General features: G+C 39.1%; 2 protein-coding genes across 2 annotated transcripts; both read left to right on the top strand.

Moving 5' to 3' along the window:
- The first annotated feature begins 2,027 nt into the window (after positions 1–2,027).
- On the top strand, positions 2,028–8,231 carry LOC129274957 (dimethylaniline monooxygenase [N-oxide-forming] 2-like). The gene is made up of 6 exons (XM_054911709.2): positions 2,028–2,179; positions 2,500–2,818; positions 3,485–3,540; positions 3,875–4,268; positions 4,582–4,832; positions 5,528–8,231. Exons 1-6 carry the CDS (start codon positions 2,126–2,128, stop codon positions 5,870–5,872), a joined length of 1,419 nt encoding a protein of 472 aa, XP_054767684.2. The 5' UTR covers positions 2,028–2,125; the 3' UTR covers positions 5,873–8,231.
- Positions 8,232–11,514: 3,283 nt separating this feature from the next.
- Positions 11,515–22,843, top strand: LOC129274956 (flavin-containing monooxygenase 5-like). The gene is made up of 7 exons (XM_054911708.2): positions 11,515–11,866; positions 14,305–14,453; positions 15,285–15,603; positions 15,909–15,964; positions 16,774–17,167; positions 17,486–17,736; positions 18,310–22,843. Exons 1-7 carry the CDS (start codon positions 11,755–11,757, stop codon positions 18,655–18,657), a joined length of 1,629 nt encoding a protein of 542 aa, XP_054767683.2. The 5' UTR covers positions 11,515–11,754; the 3' UTR covers positions 18,658–22,843.
- Positions 22,844–23,236: the final 393 nt, after the last annotated feature.

The following is a 23,236-nucleotide window of genomic DNA, read 5'->3' as shown; positions in this document are numbered from 1 at the left end:
TGTTTGCTTCTGCTGGGGCTTTTATTGTTAGATTTTTAGGAATTCGGCTAAGCTTCTGTGAGTTTATCGATACCGATAGGCCTCCTGTTAGTGCTCTGTTAGTGAAAACAATGCGTCTAGGCGGTGGTCGCCGTGAAAGATGTGACTGACCCTACTGTTAACGTTCTGTTACGCTAACCTTTCGCAAACCTCACGGACGCTAATATTAGGGTCCTCTAACACGAAATTTGACGCTTAATCATACACTTGATTTTTAAGATTGATTGTACATTATAGTCAATTGAATCAAACGTAGAAAACTGCTCTACAGTCAATGCTAAGCTTTGTGTTACAGGGGGTTACAGGCCCTACAGATCTGCTTTTCGTGTGCAAAATTCTTTCCCGCGACACCCGCACCGCACCATACATGCATATATTACAACTGATAGTCATCATCGTATAGATTATGACATATGGATAAGAAAGTGGTTTTTCAAACAAATCGAGTACATATTGAGTGAGGAAAAAGTTACTGAATTAAGGCTTAGATATAGATCATTACAGTCCATCGAATCGATATTGCATTTAATGTGGATTATTGGTGGATCACTGGCAATTGATTCCATGGGTCAGATCACCTCTCCAGCCGAAACCATTTCGCATTCGTTGATATGTACACAGCATGCAGTAGGCCAAATTCGTCTGAACTTCCGTCGATTTTGCGGGGTTTTTTTTCTTTTTTTTACTCCTACACAAACGATATGCCTCTAGCACACAATGTAATGGGTATTAAGTTTTACTTTCCCCAGAAATGGGGGATTAGATTCGAATTCCCGGGGGGACCACTTCCATTGATAAGTGGATACCAGGCGCGACCATGGGGTTTCGAAAATCACCCTCAACAAGGGAAGCAATTCTTTTCCAGATTATGAAAATGCATCTCTTAACAAGTATTTAGCTCGTAAAACCCTACAAGTATTGGAAATATATCCCCCTTTTCAGTATTTTAAACATCGTTTTTGACACCCTTATAACGTTACAGTACGTACTTGCCCACTCTTTCCCTTTTTACGCGTGGTCGCGCCTGGTATCCACTCTTCAATGGAAGTGGGGCCCCCGGGCGGCCTCTCGAGCTCTGGGCGGAATCAAATGTGGCTTTGGAAAGTCGTCCTAAATCGGATATATCGCTGTTACCATAGTAGCAACCAGAATTTTGCACACGGAACGCAGATTGAATGTTTCCGTTCCAGATTTGAAGCGAAAAAAAATCACATTTCACACAATTTGCATTGCAGGACAGAGTTTTACGACCATGACGACGGGCCCAAAAGTCTCTTCCAAAAATCAACTACCGTTGTAAATAAGCGTTCGCGTTCTCGAACGAAAGGTCGGGAACAACGCTTCTGTGCGGCCGCCACAGGACGACACTGCTGTTTTGATTCACTGATGTTTGACAAGGCTGTTATTGAAGGGCTTATGAGGGAAAAGGGATCTCTGCGTTATAAACGGCGTCTGCATAGTGATTACGAAAAAATAATGACGGACTTGTGGTTTAAAACATGAGTAAAGATTCTGAAAGTACTAGTCACCAGCTGAGAATACTATAGTAAAATGTATTACAATCAGGGCTCCGTAACACAAAGCTTAGCGATGAATAGAAAATACGAAATAACAATTTTGATTGGTTCGTGGTCAGTAATTTGGGCTAAATGCGTAACATTGATCTTGATTGGTCAGTCCAGTATGCGATTGATCGCTAATCTTTGTGTTACGGGGCCCTGGAAACCGGTCCTCTGAAGTCGAAGCGTAATGTTTTCGAGCAGCTCTCGTCCATGTCGTACATGAACGTATCATTTATGTGAGGATAAAAAAACTGACCTTCCCGCCTCGAATAACTATTACTTCCCTGTGTTAGTGTACATGTAAGTTACACATCATTCGATTGAGAAATATTTTGCAAAACTCCATTATGATTTTTTTGACAATCTTGTCACTGGTATGTTGACCTCGATCTCTCCCCCTTTTTTTTTCCTTTGCTTTCCTTTCCTTAGGTGGTCTGTGGTATTATTCTGATGATGAACCTCGCTCCGATCCACATGGACCTGGCGCTATCTACCATGGACTCCATACCAATGTTAGCAAGGAAATGATGGCCTTCTCGGACTTCCCGTTGGCAAAGTCTTTGCCACCGTTTCCAAAGGTAGGTAAACCTCCGCACACTCTCATTTCGTTAGTAAAATACAGTTAAACCCATTTACTGGTGCTTATTTAGTTTATGCATCTACCGCATAAAACTTTAAAAACTTTGTCAAACTATTTGTCGAAATATAATGGTAACTGTTCCATCCAATGGTAACTTTCATAAAATCCTTGATTTCGATTGGCTGATGATCATTGTTACCATGGTAGTTAGCATTGGATGGCAAAGTTATCATAATAGTAACTTTTATTCAACGGGCCTCAGCACATTAATTTCAGATTGGTCGATCTCACTGCACTGTCATTTTTTTTCTCCAAAAGGGAAGTGACATACAAGAATATTACGAGCGGTATGCCGAACATTTTGGACTTCTCAAGCACATCAATTTCAATGTGGACGTGGTGTCCATCGACCAGGACGCCGATTACGAAGGCACCGGACGATGGAAGGTGACAGTCCGCACAATCTCGGGCGAGATCAGGAGTGAGGTCTTCGACGCAGTGATGGTGTGTACTGGTCTTTATCCCAGTGGGCACCTGCCAGACTATCCTGGGTTAGATTCATTCAAAGGACAGATCATGCACAGTTGTCAATTCAAGAGAGGGGCTTACTTCACGGACAAGAGGGTTCTGGTCGTAGGTAATTACGATTGTATCACATGTTTGAACTTCTGCCAAGTAGTTCAGTTGGCGGATATTGGATGAGAACTACAGACACACGGGCAACATCCAAATAGTACCATGCTCTCTTAAATAATGTTAACAGGTACTTCAATCCAGTTGCGTTATAATGAAATCAGCGCCAGGGGTAAGGACTCAAAGGTGCGCTTCTTCCAAAAATATAATCTGAAACGGAAGAGGGGGCAGTTGCTGATATCACCCCCTTGTCGACATTTGAGCTCTGTGGCTTATATATGTTATCTGATTGAACCCTTTTAAAAGTGTTTTCCCTCTTTTTGTCTTTACTCCCTTTCACTTCCTATTTCTAGTAACCTAAAGTGTCAACCGGGGGCATGAGACCCCCTAGGTACGCCCTGTGCATATCACAGGAAATTCATTGCCAAAGCGTATTCAACCAAACAATCCTCACAACTTTTTTTTTCAAGAGAATATAATATATAAGTCAACCTTATGATTATTAGTATTTGATGTTCGCCAGAGAAGTCAGGGACTCCACATTGGCATATGTCTTATATTTTTATAATATTAATCATTAGAGTCGAATACTCAATTATTCTACCTAAATTGAGTTGAAACAAACTAGATTTTATATCGCGATGATTATTCTTATTAATCATACTCACAGGCTCAGGTACTTCGGGAGGAGACATTTCCAACATTATCAGTCATCACGCAAGTCAGGTAATTATTTACTAAAGGGTCAGTCTGATGTTGCCAACCCACCTTAACTTTTCTTTTTAAATGTAACGTATTCATAGGGGGAACGCAAATTTCTTTGCCCAAATTTACGATGAAAATACCGTTCAATGCACACAAGTTTTACGGTAAACCTTAAATGTTACGGCGGATTGTTACATATCAAGTTGCCAGAAATTTACCATAAAAAAGCTCATAAATGATCTTGTCTGGCCATATCTACCAAATCAGTTTTCAAATAAATCTCAACCGCTTCGGTAGTATTTCACTGGTACATTACTCGTGACACTGTTATGTGAATGTTTCTTGTGATCATCAGGTATACCTTAGCTTGCGGCACGGAGCTTGGTGTATCCCTCGATTCTTTTACAACAAACAGACCATACAAGATTTTTTCAACCAGCGGTGGAAGACGTGGATTCCCTCGAGACTCCTCAACAACTGGCTGATCAATAAGATGAACTACCACATGGATGGGAAGACTCTTGGTTTACAGCACTCAAAACTTCCGTTCAACGTCCATTGCATGGTTGACGAGGATCTTCCCGCCAGCATAATGGAAGGAAGAGTACGAATCAGGAGTGGTATTGACAGATTTGAAGGCTCCAATGTCCATTTTGTAGACGGTTCCGTGATTGAAGACATCGATTATGTAGTCTTTGCCACTGGGTACGACCTCAAGCTTCCCTTTTTAAAGAAGGAAATCGTACCAGGTGGGTTGATTCGGCCAATCTGTTCTTCTTTCATTTTGGGCGACTTGTTTGCTTTACTCAAAGCGAAAGAAAGAAGACAACCAATATGCATCTTCCAAAAGGCTTGCGAATGCAGGAATCTAATACGTTATAATATCGTTTGTTTATATGACAAGAGCCTCCATTTTCGCCTTAACTCTGGAAACCATTAATCTATTAATTTGTTCTATTTAACTACATCTATTCTCCATGTCATATAAATCATCATGTTGGTTGGCATTAATCTGATTCAGCACTCTGTCATCCAGTATTGTTTGTTTTTTTCATTCTTTAGACGGATACGATCAGATTGAGCTGTACCAATACATGATTCCGATTCGGCTTCGGCATCCAACCCTGTCTTTCGTGGGGCTGTGTCTTCCTTACACAATGGGTCATAACGCGCTTTGTGAGATGCAGACAAGGTACATCACCAAGGTCTTGAAAGGAGAGGTCAGGCTACCCAGCTCTGAAGAAATGCAACAAGAGGTCATCTCTAGAAAGGATCTCAACTACAAATTATTTGAAAACCACCAGCCCTTAATTGTAAGTTTATTCATATATCCCTCTGGAGTCTGTTTACACTTTATAGAAGCTGGAAAACTTCTTAAACCAAAGTAGAGCCCAATTAAGGTTCGAATCTGGTCAAAGTGGAGAAGAATGCTGCTCTTGTATGCCCATGCCCATATCTAGGAATGCAATGCCATGCAGATGACTATGATTCTTTGGTGGCATCAGATGGTTTGTAAACTGCCAAACTGGTGTTTGTGGGTGGTGTGAGGGGTACGACAATTTAACAGCACTGATTCTTTCTTTAATACACGACTTCTTGCGTCTAACCCCGGCACTCTTTTTAAACGTGGTGTCGTAGATTCCCGCTACAACCGAAGATTAAGTAGTAAGAAGGTGTTCTTGGACTTGCACTCCAGCAAAAGATGATAAAAGGTTATCTTTTTGATCGATCCTGTTTCTGATCAGACGTCCAGTTGTAGGATAGTCTGATGGTCTAGCCATCATCGGCGGTCATGATTGTGGTCTGTCTGGTCGTGTACATGTACATACAGAGTTGTGGTTTTTCCACAATAAAACACGCTCTTATAAAATTTGAATAGTGCTTTAAGAAACATGTTATACGTATTTTTTCTTAGATTTCACGTTGCTATGCCTACTATGTCTTCAGTTCTACTAGAAATATGTTTATGACATACGCAAGTTCTGCCTTTGTGTTATTTTTTTTCCAGACGGACCCAACTGCCTACCGTGATCAGCTGGCCGAAGCAATCGGGGCGCTACCAAATTTGACAAAGCTAATCTTCACCGATCCTGTACTCGCTTACCATTTCTACTTCGGGGTCGCCTATCCACCTTGCCATAGGTTAGTAGGTCCTGGTGCCACTCCGGGGGCGAGACAGGCTCTTATTGACTGCAAGGAGAACCAGGTACATGGTATTACACTGACAACAGTGCGTAGGGATGCGAAAGATTGTCTGCAAGCCTATGAAGACGGCCAGAAATCCTCTTTAACTGTGTATATCATGATCTTCGGTGCCATTTTATCTGTAATTGTCCTCATGGTTATATTTTAATGTGTTATCTGGTGAAACAAAATCTTAATTTTGACAAATTGCCAATACAGAGACGTATACCGTTTTGGGTTTTATATGCCTTTATAACTGCTCCCAGTCTCCCATCAAGTTCATCAATTCAATTGCGGCTTGATTCTGAATTAACTGGTCCATCCCATTGAATATGCAAGATGAAAGTCGTGGGAAGATAAAGTGTAAAGCGGCAGTCTATGCAAAGTGACTTCTGTCGTTGGACAACTTTCCTTGATTTCGATTGGCTGAGGACAGGGAGTGTTTCATCAATATTTTTGTCCGACTAGTTGTCGGATCTGACAACTTTTCTTGATGTTGATCGGATAAGAAGCACTGTTACTATGGCAACTGTCGGATAAAATGGGACTCGTCGGATAAAACATCTGACAAGACCTTTCATGACACCCTCCCCAGGTGCTGACTCTTACTCTGTCACTGAACGATGAAACAGACGTCGTATGAAACATCTGCCAAGATCGTGAAACATTATCTTGAAAGTGTATATAACAATGAAGTGAACAAATGCTCATCAAACGATGCACTGAATCATTAAAAACTGACCAATCCACTTCTGGGGCCCGTTGCATAAAGCTTTTGCCATTAAAAAAACTCTGGCAAATTTTTGCCAGTTTTTTAATGTGTAATTTTCAATTGCATAATTTTGTTTGCCAGAGTTTTTGTTTATTTGCCAGAGTTTTTTTTTTTGGCAAAAGTTTTATGCAACGGGTCCATGATTTAACGTCATGTACAGAGTGAGTCAGAAAAAATGTCCCACTTTTGTAAAGTTGAATTGTTTAAAATATGAATATTTAATCATTAGTTTCATGATATGTCTTGATAAGAGGTATCCTCCCAATACATTCAGGTACCTTTTTCATTTGATCCCCTGCACGCATGACTGAACAGCGGACAATCTTTAGAAGACTGTCCGATCTCACTTGCGCCAAGTTACTGGGTGATGAATAAAACAGCGGCACCTCCACAAGACTGTTGTATGTTTATCGTCGAGTGCTCGCGTGTCACCGCGAAAGAATTCCCCAATATTCGAAATCAAGATCAATTTCGATTATGAAAAGCCAATTGTATACAAGACGATAGCCATCAATATTGTTTTGATGTTCTTAATGACACCCAACCCCATTATGTAGAATGTAATTCTTACGTTGTTGAAATGGAGGGAAGTCTGAAGAAAAGATTACAGTGATGAGAAATGGGAGTCTTTTATGACGTAAACAGTCACAGTAGCTATTTTAATCAATGCCATTCCAATGTGTACTTGAAGATAAATATCAAGTCATTCCATTAGCTTCCAACTTTTATGCCAATTTGGAATGTTATTGGAAGTTAGGTTCATAACATTTCGATATAGTAGTATGCTCTCTTTTCGATGAAGTAAATGCTATGCAGGCGCATATCCAGCCTCAGATCCTATATACAAAGCATGTCATGGGCGCAATTGTCTGTAAGGACAATAGTGACTCTATTGTGCTTGTGCATGCATGGGCCCATCCATTTCTTTATACTGGATACGATAGTGCTATGTGCACCCTTTTCCCTCGATATTGCTATTCAAATTTGAACAAACATTGACTATATTTGACAATTCCTTAGGGGTGTCTCGCTCATTTATTGTTGAGGACATAATGTGTTCTCACAAAGCAGGGCAACGTGTTTATTAAGTCCGACTTTTTCGCCTATTTCACTACCTGTTTTTCGTTTAATTTTTTCTATATATTTAATTAACTGTTTTGATTCAAAGAGGAAGTCCACCCTGGTTAGAGGTTGGTTGAAAAAAAAGCAGATTTTCTTATTATGGTGAAAGTTCGCTGAAAATCCGTCAAAGAATAATGGATTTAGGAAATTTTAAAATTGCGATTTCTTACGTCAGAGCCTAGCAGCCCCTCTATACTTGAGCGTAATAAATTCCCCAAACTGCCATTTTCTTCCAAAAAAAAGAAAAAAAGTGAAAGTGATTTTTATTTCTCTATATGGATATAATTTGTATTCATCATATTGAAGTAGATAATTTGAACTTATGGAATTTACATCACGTGATATATGGGGAAGTTGCTCGCATATGACGTCACGAATTAAAAACTGAAGAAAAATAAATCATAACTCGTATTCTTTTATGGACTTTAATGAAGCCTTTACTGGTGTTGGTGTTTTTATCTATATTTCTGCATTTATTTGAAGCCAACTTATCGTCAGGCTGAAAATCCTCATTAATATGTATTCACCTTATGACATTGATTGATAATGGTATGAAACACTTTGTGGTGTTGTATCGTAAAATATGTATTTTAATCGAGTAAATCAACATAATATAGGTTCATGTAATCCTTTATCTAATGATATTTTCCTTGTTTTTTCTGTGCGTTGCCTTTAGTCTATAATATTTTATTACAATATAATTGTATTCCTATATATCATCATAGCATTACATGTACCCAATCTTGGTATTTTTTTAACATCAATGGTTGTTGCTAAACTTTTGTATCTATATAAATAAATACAATCATGTAAAAATGAAAAAGAACTTTATCTGTAATGATCAGATCTCGTTACAAATGAATGCCGAATGATAACAGTCATCTAAGTGCTCGAAAGCGGAAACATGCCAGCTTAACCCTAAACAGGTCGGGGGGTTGAATCAACCCCCCCCCCCCCCTCAACATTTTCTGCGATCATTCCGCTGCGCGAAATTTTTTGACCGCGCCACTCGCAGAGTTAATACTTTAAAGTCTCGCGATCGGCGGCCGAGATCTCAGGGGGGGGGGTGAATCAACCCCCCCCCCCCCCGGCCACAGAACAGCCCAAAAAGCCCGGCCTAGTTAGGGTTAGGTAATGATAAAGATGTCATGTTGCGAGGGGGGTCGGGTCCGTCGTGTATCTCCTCTGAAAAAAAAATAATAAAAATGTATATCTTTGTATGTATGAAATCGTTTACATGTGTGGGGATGAAATGAAACTGATTTCAAATTCAGTCAAAGTCCATTTTGATATCAAGTTTAATAGCTAGTAACTGCTTGTAATTCACTCATTGGAGATATAGACATTTCCTGATCGACTCGGTCGAATGTATACCATAATTACTCTGACTTATAAAAAAAAAATGTAAAAAAAAAGCAGATTGTAAAAAAAACCGGTCAAAATCAAAAGACAAGAGGTACCGTAGCAGAAAAGGGATAACTCATTTTCTCTTTTTCCCAAATAAGTATGTGATCATCAATATTACACCTTCTAAGTCAATTAATTGAAATTCAAAAAACCATTTCAAAAGGGCATATTCCATTGGATTTGCCCCCTGCACAAATTGCCGGACTAACTAAAATATATCCCACATCATTCTGATGAGTCAAGTGCCATTTAGTAAGTTGAAATATTCAGGTAATCATGCACGTAAGTCAATTAAACCTGTACCTCCATCAACTTCCCGAATTATTATAAAACTCCTCATGTAATGTATTACCCCCGGTCTGATTAAGCCCCCCCCCCCCTCGATATTTTTCGTGGTAAATCAACCGCGCAGAATGTTTTACCGCGTCGCTCGCTAAATTACAAGACGATGTGAATGTGTGGGTGGGTGTGTGTGTGTTGTGACGCACGACACCAAATACTTACGTCTTATAGACACGATTGAGGGCGCCAAAATACTTGATAGTTATCCACCCATAAGAATGTAACTTTGGGGAAGGGGTAAAGTCAAACATGTGAAGCTCTTTAAGGGGTGTTCACTTAAAAAAATGCTATATACAAACATTATTTACAATGTGATTGGCTTATATGAATTTGATACTGTACTATGTACCCTGCTTACCCGAGACACCGGTCCGCCAAAAGAAATACACTTATAAAAGGAATGTGTATAGATATTATGAGGTTTTTAGAGATTCAAAGTATGCCATCACTGAAACATAATTTGGGGGAGGGTCTATTTTAACATTTTAGCTCCGTGCTAACAATCGAATACATTTATGACCCGCCACCCCAATACCAAAAGTAAGTCGCTATGCAGGTAAGGTTCTATGTACTTGCGAAAAACAATTATTGGTTCTTTAAAGACTCAAAATTAGGTAGTTACTTTATCTAAAATGGTAACTCTTCCTCAAGTCTTCATACTGACAAATTTTGAAGTTGAAAAGTATTAATTTCATTTACAATTAGGTAAATTTTCCTTTCTTTTAATTTGTTGTTAAATAAAAGCTTTAGTCTGACGATCTTAATGATAATGATAATAATAACAATAATAACACTACAATGAAAATAATAATACTTGTTTTTATGGCGCATAACACAAGGCAGGAAGGAAGTTCTCGGGGACAACAACGTTGAAGAAAATTCTCCTCTCGATCTACAGAACAAGTATGAACCGACTTATATAAAATGTGACGTTCGTGAGACAGGTTGCAACTCATGTTTTAATTGCGTCCAGTCCTGAAGCTCCTGCACCAATCACGGCAACGCGCAGGGCCTTGGGAACATTTTTTTTTTCACTGGGGACGCTGATTTAAATTTGAAAAGCAAAAAAAAGGTTTTCACTACAAAATGAAGATCAAATTAGTCCCGAGAAATTAAAAAAAGGAAAAAAAGGGTTTCACTAAAAAATTTAAAATATTTTTGTTACATTTTTTTTCTTCAATTTTACACATCTTCCAGAATGCCTGGGGGTGCTGCCTATGGCGAATAATACACGCAGCACCCCCGCTTCCCAGGGAGAGTCATAGTTGCTCAATCACGTTTTGGTTGGATAGTACCCTCCTCCTAAACTTGGTAAATAGGTATAGTTTTCGCTTTTACTACCATAACTACGGGGAAGCTTTCTTCAACGCACCGACTCCTTTGAAAATGCAATTAAAAGTTACTATCAGAGCTGAGAGGCTTTTGTCGAAAGTCGGTGGACTGGGACAGCAGATCATCCGAAGTTTTGCACTGGACGAACAATTTCAAATATGTCGTTGGCCAGAGTCAAGAGATTCCGATGCTGCCCCGGTCCACCAACTTTCGACAAAAGCCTCTCAGCTCTCCATTGAATTGCATTTTCAAAGGAATTGGTGCGTTGTAGAGAGTTTCCCCGTTGTAAATGCGAAAAGTTCGGAATAACTGAGAGTTGTCTTGATGATCGTTTGAGATTAAGGTCATTAGTAACAGCTCAAAGTTGTCTGCTTTCAGCTTACACACTCCACACTCTTGCAATGCTCCTGTAAGGTTTCACTTTTACAAGTCCTCTATCCGTGCTTTCCCTTTTTTTTCTTCAGGTTGGAGTTTCTGTTATGTGCCAGGTTAATAGGTCAACGAAAACTTATTCATCATTTGTGGTTGATTATGTTGAGGTGAATTGTTGTATTGAATGTGATGGGTTGGGAGAAAATTCAATTGACATTGACAATAGTTTTCCTCCCCCTCCCCTTCTCTCCCCCCCCCCCCCCTTTCCTCGCTCTCTCCCCCTCTTTCTCTGTCTCTCTCTCTGTCCCTCCATCCCTCTCTCTATCTCTACATTGCTTTACAAAGCACCGAGACCAAGCGCTGCTTTTAATAGAAAGCAAAATATTTTGCAAATAAATCACACACAAAAATCGTTAGAGCAAGGGTTCAAAGGTTAGGGGGTGTGAAAAAATCCGGGTATCGCCAAGGAGATTCAAAGCAAGCGAGAGGAGACAGAGAGGATGTTTTCAAATCAGTAGTTAATGTTATCAACCTACATTGCCCTTCACGAAGCTGGTTGATGTGTTTCAGAGGGTTTCATTCTAATGAGTATAATGGAATAACTGTGCTGAAGCTATATAGGCGACTTGGTCTTCCTTTAGTTATGTTTTAATGGAATTAAGGTGCACTAATCAGAGTTGGTGTCCGCAAAACTGGTGAGCGAAATGACTGGTAGGATAGCGGTGATTGGTGCAGGAGCTTCGGGGCTGGCCGCCATTAAAACATGTCTTGAAGAAGAATTCCAACCTGTTTGCTACGAACGATCGGCGCACTTGGGTATGTCAAGAAAATGAGGAACATATAGCTGATCCTCGCCATTGCTCTATCGGAAACCAATTTAACAAAAAAAATGATATGTTCGTTCATATATGAAGGGTTTACATGCAAAAGGGACTTAATCCAATTTTTCCCCTTCATAAATCAGAGGCTTTTCCCACCCAATTCAGGAGGTTATTCTACCATGTTTATAAGAGACATAAATGTAGGTAGAAAAAAATTACTATTTAAAGATTTGTTAAAAAAAACCTGCAGGCAAGATGCCTTTTATTTCATATGATTTTTTTTTACATCTATTCGTTGCATGAAGTGTTTTGCATTTATTCCCTTTTGCATGAAAACGTGAATTCCATTTTTAATAAACTTCTTGAGACTTTGGGGAGTTAGTTTATATTTTGTATGCACAGGGTTAATGTCTGTTTAAACATGCAAAAAAGCATGATAAGAAAAATGGATTTACTCTCTTATGATGACGAGCAAAGACTATTTAACATGGACATATGATGGATATGATGTTATGCGCATGTTGTGGGTTAATCCTCGTTGTCTAGCTGTTGAGTGTTTCATAAAGTTTGGAAGTTACGAATGACTTAACGCAGAACTGGTGATCTTTTCTTGTACTAGAATATATCCCTGTGTAGCTGACTTAGGCCCGTATTCTAAAGTCGGGTTTAATTCAAACTCTGGTTTAAAGTTGTGGTTTAATATGGATAGCCAATAGTGGCATATATATCTCTTACAGTAGAATTTAAATGTATCAACTCATTTTTCTCTAAAATCATTCTTAACCATTGTTAACTGTTTCGGAAGGATAAATAAGATAGCTTTCCTCACCATTCACGAATTCATAAGTAAACATAAAAACATACAATGTAAGTAAAATGTTGACATGTTGGGCTTTCTATAATTTTAGCACAGTTATGCATGGTCTAAGTTAAACCTGAATTCAGAATACAGGCCAATTGTATCCAATAGCAATTAGTTGTGATGAAGTTGTGGGTAACTTTACGAACAGCTTTAAGAAACGCCCATCTGCTCCATGATTGACTGTAACTTTCTTGACTGATTCCCAGGACACTCCCAGGACAGTGCAATCGAATATCAAGCTTCTTGCGGATGATACAAAGCTTTATGCCCTCTCGGATCTACCTGGATCTTGTCAGCAACTTCAGAATGACCTGTCACTGTTAGAAAGCTGGGCTGAGAAATGGCAACTTCGCTCCCAGACAAGTGTACTGTTCTGAAAGTTGGTCGTATGCAGTCTGCATTTGAATATCATATGGGCAAAGAAGATGATTCTGTACTTCTTAGTGAAAATCAGTTAGAAAAGGAATTGGGTGTACTAGTTGATGCACGACTCACCTTCAAAGACCATATCTCACAAGCTGTCTCTAAATCAAATAAATTGCTGGGCTTAATGAGGAGGTATTTTGTAAATTTGGATGAAGATACAGTGAAGCTAATGTTTAAGGGTCTAATAAGACCGTTATTGGAAAATGGCCATTCAGTTTGGTCACCTTTTAGAATAGGTGATCAGAAACGGCTAGAGAGTGTGCAGCGAAGAGCTACCAAGCTAATCCTTGGACTGAGGAACTTGTCCTATTCAGAGCGACTGCAACACACGAAACTACCATCTCTTCTACATAGACATAGAAGAGGCGATATGAATGATGTTTATAAGTTTATGCATGGTATCTACGACACTAGCATAGATCTGCTTGTACGGAGTAAGGAAGGGAGGACTAGAGGCCATTCCCAGAAACTTGAGAAGCAGTATGCAAGGCTTAAGGTTAATTAGGAAGTTCTTCTTTTGAAATCGAGTTAGTTCATGGAACAGTCTACCAGAAATGTGGTTTCAGCACCTTTTGTAAATTCCTTTAAGAATCGGCTTGATAATCACTGGAAGGATATTACTTTTGTTTACGACTTTGAGTAATGGACTATATCTTGCCACATGCAACTACTTGCCATGTGCAACTTCTTGCCACATGCTACTACTTGTCACATGCAACTAATTGAAACTGATAGTGTGGAACATACTGTTTATTCCCTTGGATTGATGAACAGGCATAGTCCTACAAGCATCGTTGGATAAAAGGACAATCTGTGAAAAATCCCTGGACATATCTAGTATAACTTAAGTGCTGGGAAACCTAGATTTTCCGCCTCTGGTCCGACAGAACGCCGAACTGACATAATTTGATTCCGCAACACTTCCTTTCTGTTTTTTTCCACGCTCTGGTGGACGGTCGCCTTTACGTGTTTGAGGGGGTGTGCGTGTTTGGCGTAAGGAAGTGTGCGTGTGTGTGTGTGTGTGTATGCAAGATAATGTGTGGATATCTCTCTGTAGTCCCCGCCACAAGGCGAGCATTAATTTGTAAATAGACCCCGCCTTCATGACCTTATATTTATCACATTTATTTTATGATGATTATTAGGTGGCTTATGGTATTATTCAGATGATGATCCTCGTTCTGATCCTCGTGGACCTGGTGCTGTCTACCATGGTCTCCATACCAATATCTCCAAGGCGTTAATGGCGTACTCAGACTTTCCTTTCGCAAAGGATCTACCCCCTTTCCCGAAGGTATGCCATAGAAAATAGCAAAGCAATCTACTATTTTCATTTTGTTCTAATTAACAGTCTAAAAAATTGTGGCTGTGTCGGGTATCAAAATACTGAAAAACTACTTTAACAATTATTATCATGGTTTGCACCAAAGGGGAGTGGTAATTAAGCACATCCACAACTCCCCACATACAAATAACGCACACACACATCTGCATCATTGATCTGTTCACTAATAATATTCAGATCAGTGATCCGCATCCACGTAGGCTTAAACCGTATGGTTGCTCTTTTACAAATAATAAAAGAAAACAAGAGTAAAGGGAAGAGAGACGAATAAAAAAAATACATAGAACTTTGAAAAGGTCAGAGAGTTCTAGATAGGGAAGGGATATAATATACAAATAATGCACTGAAGCGCGTGCATGCAGGGCCAAATAATGAACGATGTGCGAGAAGAGCCAATGGATCTATCGCGCCGAAGTCCGCAGTACCGAGTGCGGTACCCATTTCGCGAGTCGAGCACAGAGTTCGTTATTTAGTTCCTGAAGAATCTGTGCATTTTTTGTTTTATACATCCCCCCCCCCCCCCCGTTACTGAGTTGCCCCGAATGCTATATGTTTATCTAAATTCTAGATGATTCCAGACATCGCACTATCCTGCACTCTGATGTCAGAGAGCAGGATAGTACATTTGGTATGACGACAGAGTGCAGGATAGTGCATTTTGGATGGAATAGTGCAATTCGCTGAATATCATGTGATCCGATTTGGACCAATCAGATTACAGAACATTCTTGGGAGTTGTATGAATAAGTTTATCTCCCTTATTTCTAATCAATAATAAAGGGGGCCGATGTCTATAAGTACTACCAGCGGTATGCCGAACACTTCAGACTCCTCAAGCATATCAATTTCAATGTGGAAGTCGTGTCGATCGACAAGGACCCCGATTACGAAAGCACTGGGCGATGGAAGGTGACAGTCCGCCCAATCTCGGGCGAGATAAGGAGTGAGGTCTTCGATGCTGTGATTGTGTGTACTGGTCTTTATCCCAGTGGGCACCTGCCAGACTATCCTGGGTTAGATTCTTTCAAAGGACAGATCATGCATAGCTGTCAGTTCAAAAGAGGGGCTTACTTCACAGGCAAGAGGATTCTGGTTGTAGGTAACTTACATTTTTTTCATATATATATTTAATGCCAGATAAAATCTGTGAAAACAAACATCATCGTTCTATCAGGGATTCATAAAGTCGAGAATTTATTAATTTGATAAAAAATGAATGTTACATAATTTGTTTGATTAGCGGAATTTATTAACATTTAACTTGTCCAAAAAAAATCTTAATTAACAGGAAATTAATAATTTTAAAGGACTAATCCCCTGGGCCACAACCGGTCCACATGGAGATACTGATAACTATTATTACTCTTTTACTTTTGGTTGATAAATCTGGTTAACGCTGAACAGGTTCAAGTATTTCTGGAGGAGATGTTTCCAACTTACTCAGTCACCACGCTGACCAGGTAAGTGCATGGGATTTTGCTAACAAGATACTTACCAAATAAGAACAAAAACAAAATATGTAGGCCTATTAATGATTAAGGCCCATACATTAATTTCCGTTCTTTTTAGAATGTTTAAACAGAGTGAGTGGCTATATAGATGGGGACTTGGTGGCGCTTGGCTCTCCACCCCACCCCCCCCCCCCAAAAAAAAAAAAAAATCACGATCAAGGAAACAAAATGAAAAGGAAAGAGAGGAGGGTGAAATATGATTTTCTTGTTTTATTATGTCAAAATCTATCACAAAATTGAATTTTGTGATTAAAATACCTGCTATGCCATACCTGGCCTCAAAGTTTTTGTCCATTACGCCAATGTGTTTAAATCATTTCAAAAGGGAGCGAACCGACCAACCATAGGTGTTTCGGTATGAATATATTGATAAATAAGAATGTATTAGTCAAAAATGGGCCCATAGCCCTATATCACAAGACGACAAGGCTCAAGATCATGAAGATGTTGCATGATGGGTTAATTATGATCCTGGACAGATATGAACAGTTCACATGGTTTAGGACTGAGTAAGTGTTATACTGGTATAGGCTGCTCGTTCGTATCATTCTGCTTAAATATACACGAATACAAGGGGTTAACAGACGTAATATGACCCCGGTCATTGGATCCTCACTGGCATGTCCGTATACAGAATGCATGCACTTTTTTGCCACTCCCTTACCAACGGTCGCAAAATAAAACCTTAACAATATAGTAGCATGAACATTTATTTGTATTTCTAGTGGTGATTGAATGATTCATTATTTTGATTCCAGGTATTCCTGAGCTTGCGGCACGGAGCATGGTGTCTCCCGCGATTCTTTTACAACAAGCAGTCCGTAGTCGATTTCTTCAGTCAAAGATGGAAAACCTGGATACCGCCAAGGCTGCTTATGAACTGGCTTGTGAACAAGCTGAACTACGACATGGATGGGAAGATACTGGGCTTGCAGCATTCAAAGGGTCCATTCAACATCCATTGCATGGTGAACGAGGGTATACCTACTAGCATCATGGAAGGTAGAATAAGAATCAGAAGTGGAATTGACAGATTTGAAGGCTCCAGTGTCCATTTTGTAGATGGTTCGATGATTGAAGACATTGACTTTGTTATCTTTGCCACAGGCTATGAGCTCAAGTTCCCTTTCTTCAAGAAAGACATAATTCCGGGTATGTTGGATTAGACAATCCGCTATGTTCAATGTAATTTTCATGTATCTCACCTGAATTGGCGGAATTGAAGTTGAGAATTCAAACCGCGTCTCCAAACAAATCACCTTCAGAGGGATGTGAGTTACCAGCACAAATTGTGTTTGTATTTTTTTTAGATTGTTATCCATGCCTATCAAGCGTCATCTGTTCCATTATACATTTCTTGCTTGTTTCCATATTCCTTCAAACTTTCGTTAGTTATTAGAAAATTTTGTTTTTCCTGGCTTCCTAATTTTGACTCGTTACATTTTCGTACCATGATTGCATTCTTTATAGACGGATACGATAAGATAGAGCTGTACCGATACATGTTTCCTCTTCGGCTTCGGCATCCAACCCTCTCCTTTGTTGGGATGTGCCTCCCATTTACAATCGGTTTTAATTCGTTCGGCGAGATGCAGACAAGGTACATCACCAAGGTCTTCAAAGGAGAAGTCAAGCTACCTAACTTTAAAGAAATGCAACAGGAGATCATGACTACAAAGTTTCTCAATTACAGGCAATTCGAAAATCACTTCCCATTCTCGGTTAGTTATCCACTATGATCTTGGGGCCTTTTCATAAAGCTGACCGTTAGTTAAGAATGACTTTAAGAACGACTGGTGATCATTAATTTTCTTGTGGTAAATGATATTCTCCATTAATATGATTAAGGTGATTATTTAACGCATAAGAATGTTGACCAGTCGTTCTTAAAGTTGCTCTTAACTTACGAACAGCTGTATGAAACACCCACCTAGATGTGAAGCTGTGTGAGAATGTGGGATATTCAATGCGTATTGTGGGTGTGAGAGGATATAATTATGTTAATGGGTGGGTGGTAAAAACATTCAAACCCGTCAGGTGGAGCTAGGTGGATCTCGGGATGTCGGCTCAAGCCACTTCTGCACACAGCAAAGAAAGAATGTACAGTACTTATAATGCATGTTGTAAAGTCCAAGGGTCGAAATTGCAGGGTGGATCGCAAGTATGTCGGATGGGTCCCAAATGCCATCGTTCCCATTTTCCTTATTTGCCATCAACATCCTGAATCTCCTTTACTTTAGTTGTTTCTGTTCGTATCAAAGGTCCCACTCGATGTTTTGGTTTTTTTTCCTCAGGTCAATCCAGTTGCCTACCTTGATCAGCTTGCCAAAGCAATCGGTGCGCTACCAAGTTTGACAAAGCTTATCTTTACCGATCCTGTACTCGCTTACCACTTCTACTTCGGGGTCGCCTATCCACCTTGCCATAGGTTGGTAGGCCCAGGCGCCACTCCTGGGGCGAGACAGGCTCTTATCGACTGCAAGGAGAACCAGGTACATGGTATTACACTGACAACAGTGCGTAAGGATGCGAAAGATTGTCTGCGAGCCTATGAAGATTACCAAAGATCCTTCGTCACGATCTACGTCACAATGGCTATCGGTGTCATTTTATCTCTTATTGTCTACATGATCATTTTCTAGACTTTCTCATGTGAAATTTCTGTTTAGACGTTTGTATAAGACTAATGAAAAGAGCACATTCGGAGGCTTTGTCATTCCGATGAATGAATAAGTGGTAGCCACTCGACGAGCATGTGGAATTAGCATTGTTTGATATGGTTCAATCAAGTTGGTCCTTATTGTCGAATCTGAAAAAAGAAAATGAAATATTGTATATAAAAATTAAAAACAAAAGAAATAGTGAGCGAGAGACATCATTGACTGTACTGTCTCATTTGCATGTCACTGAGTTGTGCATATCACTGTTTGTAAAAGAAAAAAGATAAGTGAACTTTAAAATGTCATAACTTTCTTATTTTACATCCAATTTTGATGAAATTTTCAGTGCTATGCTTGTTTGATTTTGTTCTATTCAAATTAACATTTTTCTGGGGTGGACTTGACCTTTAATTAAAGAGGTATGGATATTCTACAAGTAAGATTGCCAATTGTTTTCTTGCTTCCAAAAACAACTCGCATCCACCATTTTGATTAAACCAATTAAGGACTTAGCTAAACGATCGAGAGTTGAAGTTTTAGACATCCTTTACCTCTTAAAAGTGTTGTGTTTCAATATTTTACAGGAAAAATGTGTCATATACATGAATATACGTTTTTGATATTGTTTTCATATTACTTTTATTATGTCACTTCCGATTTTGCTATTTTTATCCCTTAATTGTCATTTTATTGATGTATTGTTGTGTGATTGTGAAGACTTTCTTTTAACTTGCTCTTTTATCAGGTTTACTGTGCTTATGTTGTATTATCCACATTTCGGTTTTTTTACGTATTTTTATTCAAACACTCAGATATTAACAAAAGTGATGTGACGAATATTACTGATTTGTTTAATTCGATCTAATTCGGCCATTTCACTGCGAATATTATCTTGTAGGCATACATTCCATTATTCTCAATTGTTTAGAACATTGCTGATCCGACAGTGATGTCAACCTTTGAAAGTTGATAATCTAATTTGGATTAACTCAAACTTAATCGCGCTTTAAATTTTGTTACATGTACATATACGCAATATTATACGTATGCATAGCTTTAAATTTTGTTACATGTACATATACGCCATATATACGTATGCATAGCTTAAGTTTTCTCTTGCATGCTTATTGCAGTTCGGTATTTAGTCACATATACTAGGGTATGGTGAGTGATTGTATCAATAATGAACATGACGAATTAAGTTTCTGTGTCATAACCCACCATCCAACAATCTCGAGTCTCGGCGGTCACTCCCAATTGGACAATGGACAGCATCCGCGAGGGAAAAAAATAGGTGTCAACTATGGTGTCAACGTGAGGAACGCGAATACTTCTCCTCATTGGCCAACTCCTCAATATAGATCATTCCAGATTTGAGCTCCGAACACTTCTCCATGCTGTCTCTCCAAACTTCCACTGTCATGTACTGGACTATCAGACCATTGCAAACTGCTCTCTAAATACAACCTGCCTTCTCATGTTCTCTCTCATCTCTCATCAATGAGCCATTTACATACTCCAGCTGGAAATCTACCTGCAAAAGAGCTATTCTGGATGCTCATGATGGAGGCACGGAATTGCATCAACCGAATGTCTTCCATCTTCCTCTGGAGAACCCTTGTAATGCTTCCCAGGACAAATCTCTTGTACCCATCTCCACTTCCTCCACACCTTCCTGCTGCCGTAATTCTCCGGGCCCAACTTCTCACATCTACCTATCCTACTCAGCAACGTTTGGTTTCCATCGGCAAAAGCACAAATCCCAGATGCAAGCTATGCGCCATTGAGGATGAAGACTCTCTTCGTCTCATTGCCTCTTCCTTGCCATGGAGGTATCTGTGTTAGCTCCATGCTATTGCCCTGTCTTTTTGGAGCATCGCCTCATTCCTATCCGTTTTTCTGAAAACCTTAACCCTCCTGACCATATCATAGCAGATCTAAAGGATGATGACCCTCTGATCTTTTCAACCTCCATCCTCTTCCCCTCTCAGTCATTACCCTCTTCTTCCTCGTCCTCTCTGTGTTGTCTATGCTCGAGATATATTCTTAAAATTCACCTTGTTCGACAGCATCGACTGGAAAGGCCCACCTAAAAGCTTCACATTTTCAACCAACTTCGGCTGTAAAAAAACGCGGCAGTGAGAAAAAGGCCCCTTAGCATTCTTAGTCACCGTGACGATGACCACAAATGTCATTTTCAAATCTGAGAAAATCCAGAGAACCTCTGTCTCGAGAGCAAGGCCGTACGCAGAAAATTTTCGCTGGGGGTGCAGCACGTGTAAACTTTTTCGAAAAAAAAATTAAAAGCGAGGGAGCGAAGCGACCGAGCTTGTCATATGGGCGTTTTTGCATTTTTTCAAGTAAAATTGAAGGTTTTGGTGCATACTTTTGGTGAATTTGGTGGAAATTTTCAGTTAAAAAAATGTGAGTTTTCAAAATTTTGGGGGTAGGGGGGGGGGGGGCAACTGCAAGATGTTGGGTCAACTTTTAGCCATTCTTAAAAAATATATATTTTTTTTTAAATTCACATACATTTGCAGTGTTTCTAAAAGTAATGAAAATCAACATATCATTATACCCCAACATGGAAATGTAAAATCACATTTAAGAAAAAAAAAATCCATTGGGTTAAAATAAAATCTATAACTTTTTTTATTTTTTGACGTAACCCCTTTTGGAAATACAATATTTGAGCTCCTGGTAATGCTGTTATTTTCTAATGTCGGAACGCGATACCAGACACACACAATAACGCACACTCACACACACACTAAAAAATGCGGGCATATAAGGGGATAGATTCAGTTTATTTCCAAAGGGGTTAGGTTGAAAATATTTAAATTTTTTAATGAAATGTGAAAAAGTACAGACCAGTTCATTTTTTTTTCTAAATGTAATTTTGCAGTCTCATGATGGGGGTATTGTGTTATGTTAAGTTTATTACAATTAAAAACACTGCAATATACAGTAGGTGGATTAAAAAACCTTAATTTTCTCAGAATGGCTAAAATTGGACGTAACCCCTTTTGGAAATTAACTCCCCACATTTCCCGAGTTGTGACTATCGCCAATCAGTTGCGCACTTTGCCATATTTTTAGGGGCACATCATGGCGGATGAGTATTTGTCGCTAGGCGAGAGAGCAAAATATCTTTGGCCTTAATTGACAATCCAATTTCATAAAAGGTTTTGGCATAATGTTAAATCATAATATGTTGCTCTTGACCCTTCATCACTTTCTTTTTCACCTTCTTTTTATTTCTTGGTCGCATTTTTTTTTTGTTGGGGGGGGGTTCAGTGCTTCCAAGCCCCCCCCCCCCCCCCCATCTTTACGCCAATTTCACAGGTACAATAATACTCAGGGTGGTCGCGAAAAAGATTCCGTCTTATAAGTAAGTCTTTAAGTGGAATTTCACCCTGATTTTAAATTTATTTAATAATAGAAGAAAAAGTGAACCAAATATGGTCACCATAATGATAAATTTCCCTCTAAGAATAAATGAGTTACGATGATTTACTTTTGTGACGTCACATACGAGAAGCTCATTTGCCGTGTGATGTAAATGAAGAAAAATGTAATTTTCTCAAAACATTGCACATGTTCAAAGTGATTTTATTCATTCGGTGGATATTATCATCGAACATGTCATTTCTTACCCGTTTCTATTCAAATAAACACAAATTATTAATCACGTTCAATTAAAAGAGTATGATATTTTTTTCATTTCCAAGGGGATCCACACTTTACAAGCTTTGCTTTTTAGTGGACCCCCATCATTTCCATTTATGCTCAGTATTATACTGGTTTTTTTTTTTTTTTTTTTTTTACGAAGTAAGAATGCTCGTCTGTAAAGTTGTATTTGATTTGAATTACTTTATATTACTTTGTATTATGTTTTGAATGGAAATGAAATAAAGAATTGAATAAATTGAATAAAAAAGTATAGTATAATACAAAATAATATCATGCACCATTATTATGGAGAGCTGCTCCCATGACATCATGAATTAAATATTTCCTCCATTTTTGTTTTACTTTTGTCAAAATTAACTTATGCAGTTTCACGTCGTCATTCTTTTCGTTAACACCAACTATAATTTTGTCACACGATTATTGACATTTATTTTGCTGTTCATTAAAAAAATGAATGATTATCTCACCATTGTAATTCTGCCTATAAGTTTCCATTTATTTGAAGTGTATTCATCATTCTCCAAATATCATCCTGATGACTTGAGGATATTGGTGACTTCCTTAGCCATGCTACAGGGAAGGGAGGGCAGTGGTGACTACCCCCGCCCTTAAATAGCGAGGAAAATAGGGGGAAAGAAACAGAGGTGAGATGTAGATCAAAAAGAGGGCGTCAAGTAATGTGACTATTATTACCCCTGTCATTCACTTTAGTTGAGAAAAAAAAAGCATCGACCCCCCCCCCCCCCTTTCAAGACACCATGGCACCGCCGCTGACTAGCTGAATTAATGATAAATCGACAGTAATTGCCTGTATTTAATGGGGAAAAAAATATGGTTTCCGGCCGTCCATTTCATTCTTCCCCTTTCG

The sequence above is a fragment of the Lytechinus pictus genome, chromosome 13 (assembly GCF_037042905.1).
Source record: "Lytechinus pictus isolate F3 Inbred chromosome 13, Lp3.0, whole genome shotgun sequence".
In the NCBI taxonomy this organism is placed as follows: domain Eukaryota; kingdom Metazoa; phylum Echinodermata; class Echinoidea; order Temnopleuroida; family Toxopneustidae; genus Lytechinus; species Lytechinus pictus.
The sequence above is the reverse complement of the archived record's forward strand: the minus strand, read 5'-3'. Positions and strand labels throughout refer to the sequence as shown.

What these genes read in the sequence shown, in the direction of transcription:
- LOC129274957 (XM_054911709.2), top strand. Translation starts at nt 2,126, where the DNA reads ATGATGGCCTTCTCGGACTTCCCGTTGGCAAAGTCTTTGCCACCGTTT. An exon ending in AAAGAAGGAAATCGTACCAG is followed by an intron (nt 4,269 to 4,581) that starts GTGGGTTGATTC and finishes TTCATTCTTTAG; the next exon opens with ACGGATACGATCAGATTGAG. An exon ending in AAAACCACCAGCCCTTAATT is followed by an intron (nt 4,833 to 5,527) that starts GTAAGTTTATTC and finishes TTTTTTTTCCAG; the next exon opens with ACGGACCCAACTGCCTACCG.
- LOC129274956 (XM_054911708.2), top strand. Translation starts at nt 11,755, where the DNA reads ATGACTGGTAGGATAGCGGTGATTGGTGCAGGAGCTTCGGGGCTGGCC. An exon ending in TCAGTCACCACGCTGACCAG is followed by an intron (nt 15,965 to 16,773) that starts GTAAGTGCATGG and finishes TTTTGATTCCAG; the next exon opens with GTATTCCTGAGCTTGCGGCA. An exon ending in AAAATCACTTCCCATTCTCG is followed by an intron (nt 17,737 to 18,309) that starts GTTAGTTATCCA and finishes TTTTTTCCTCAG; the next exon opens with GTCAATCCAGTTGCCTACCT.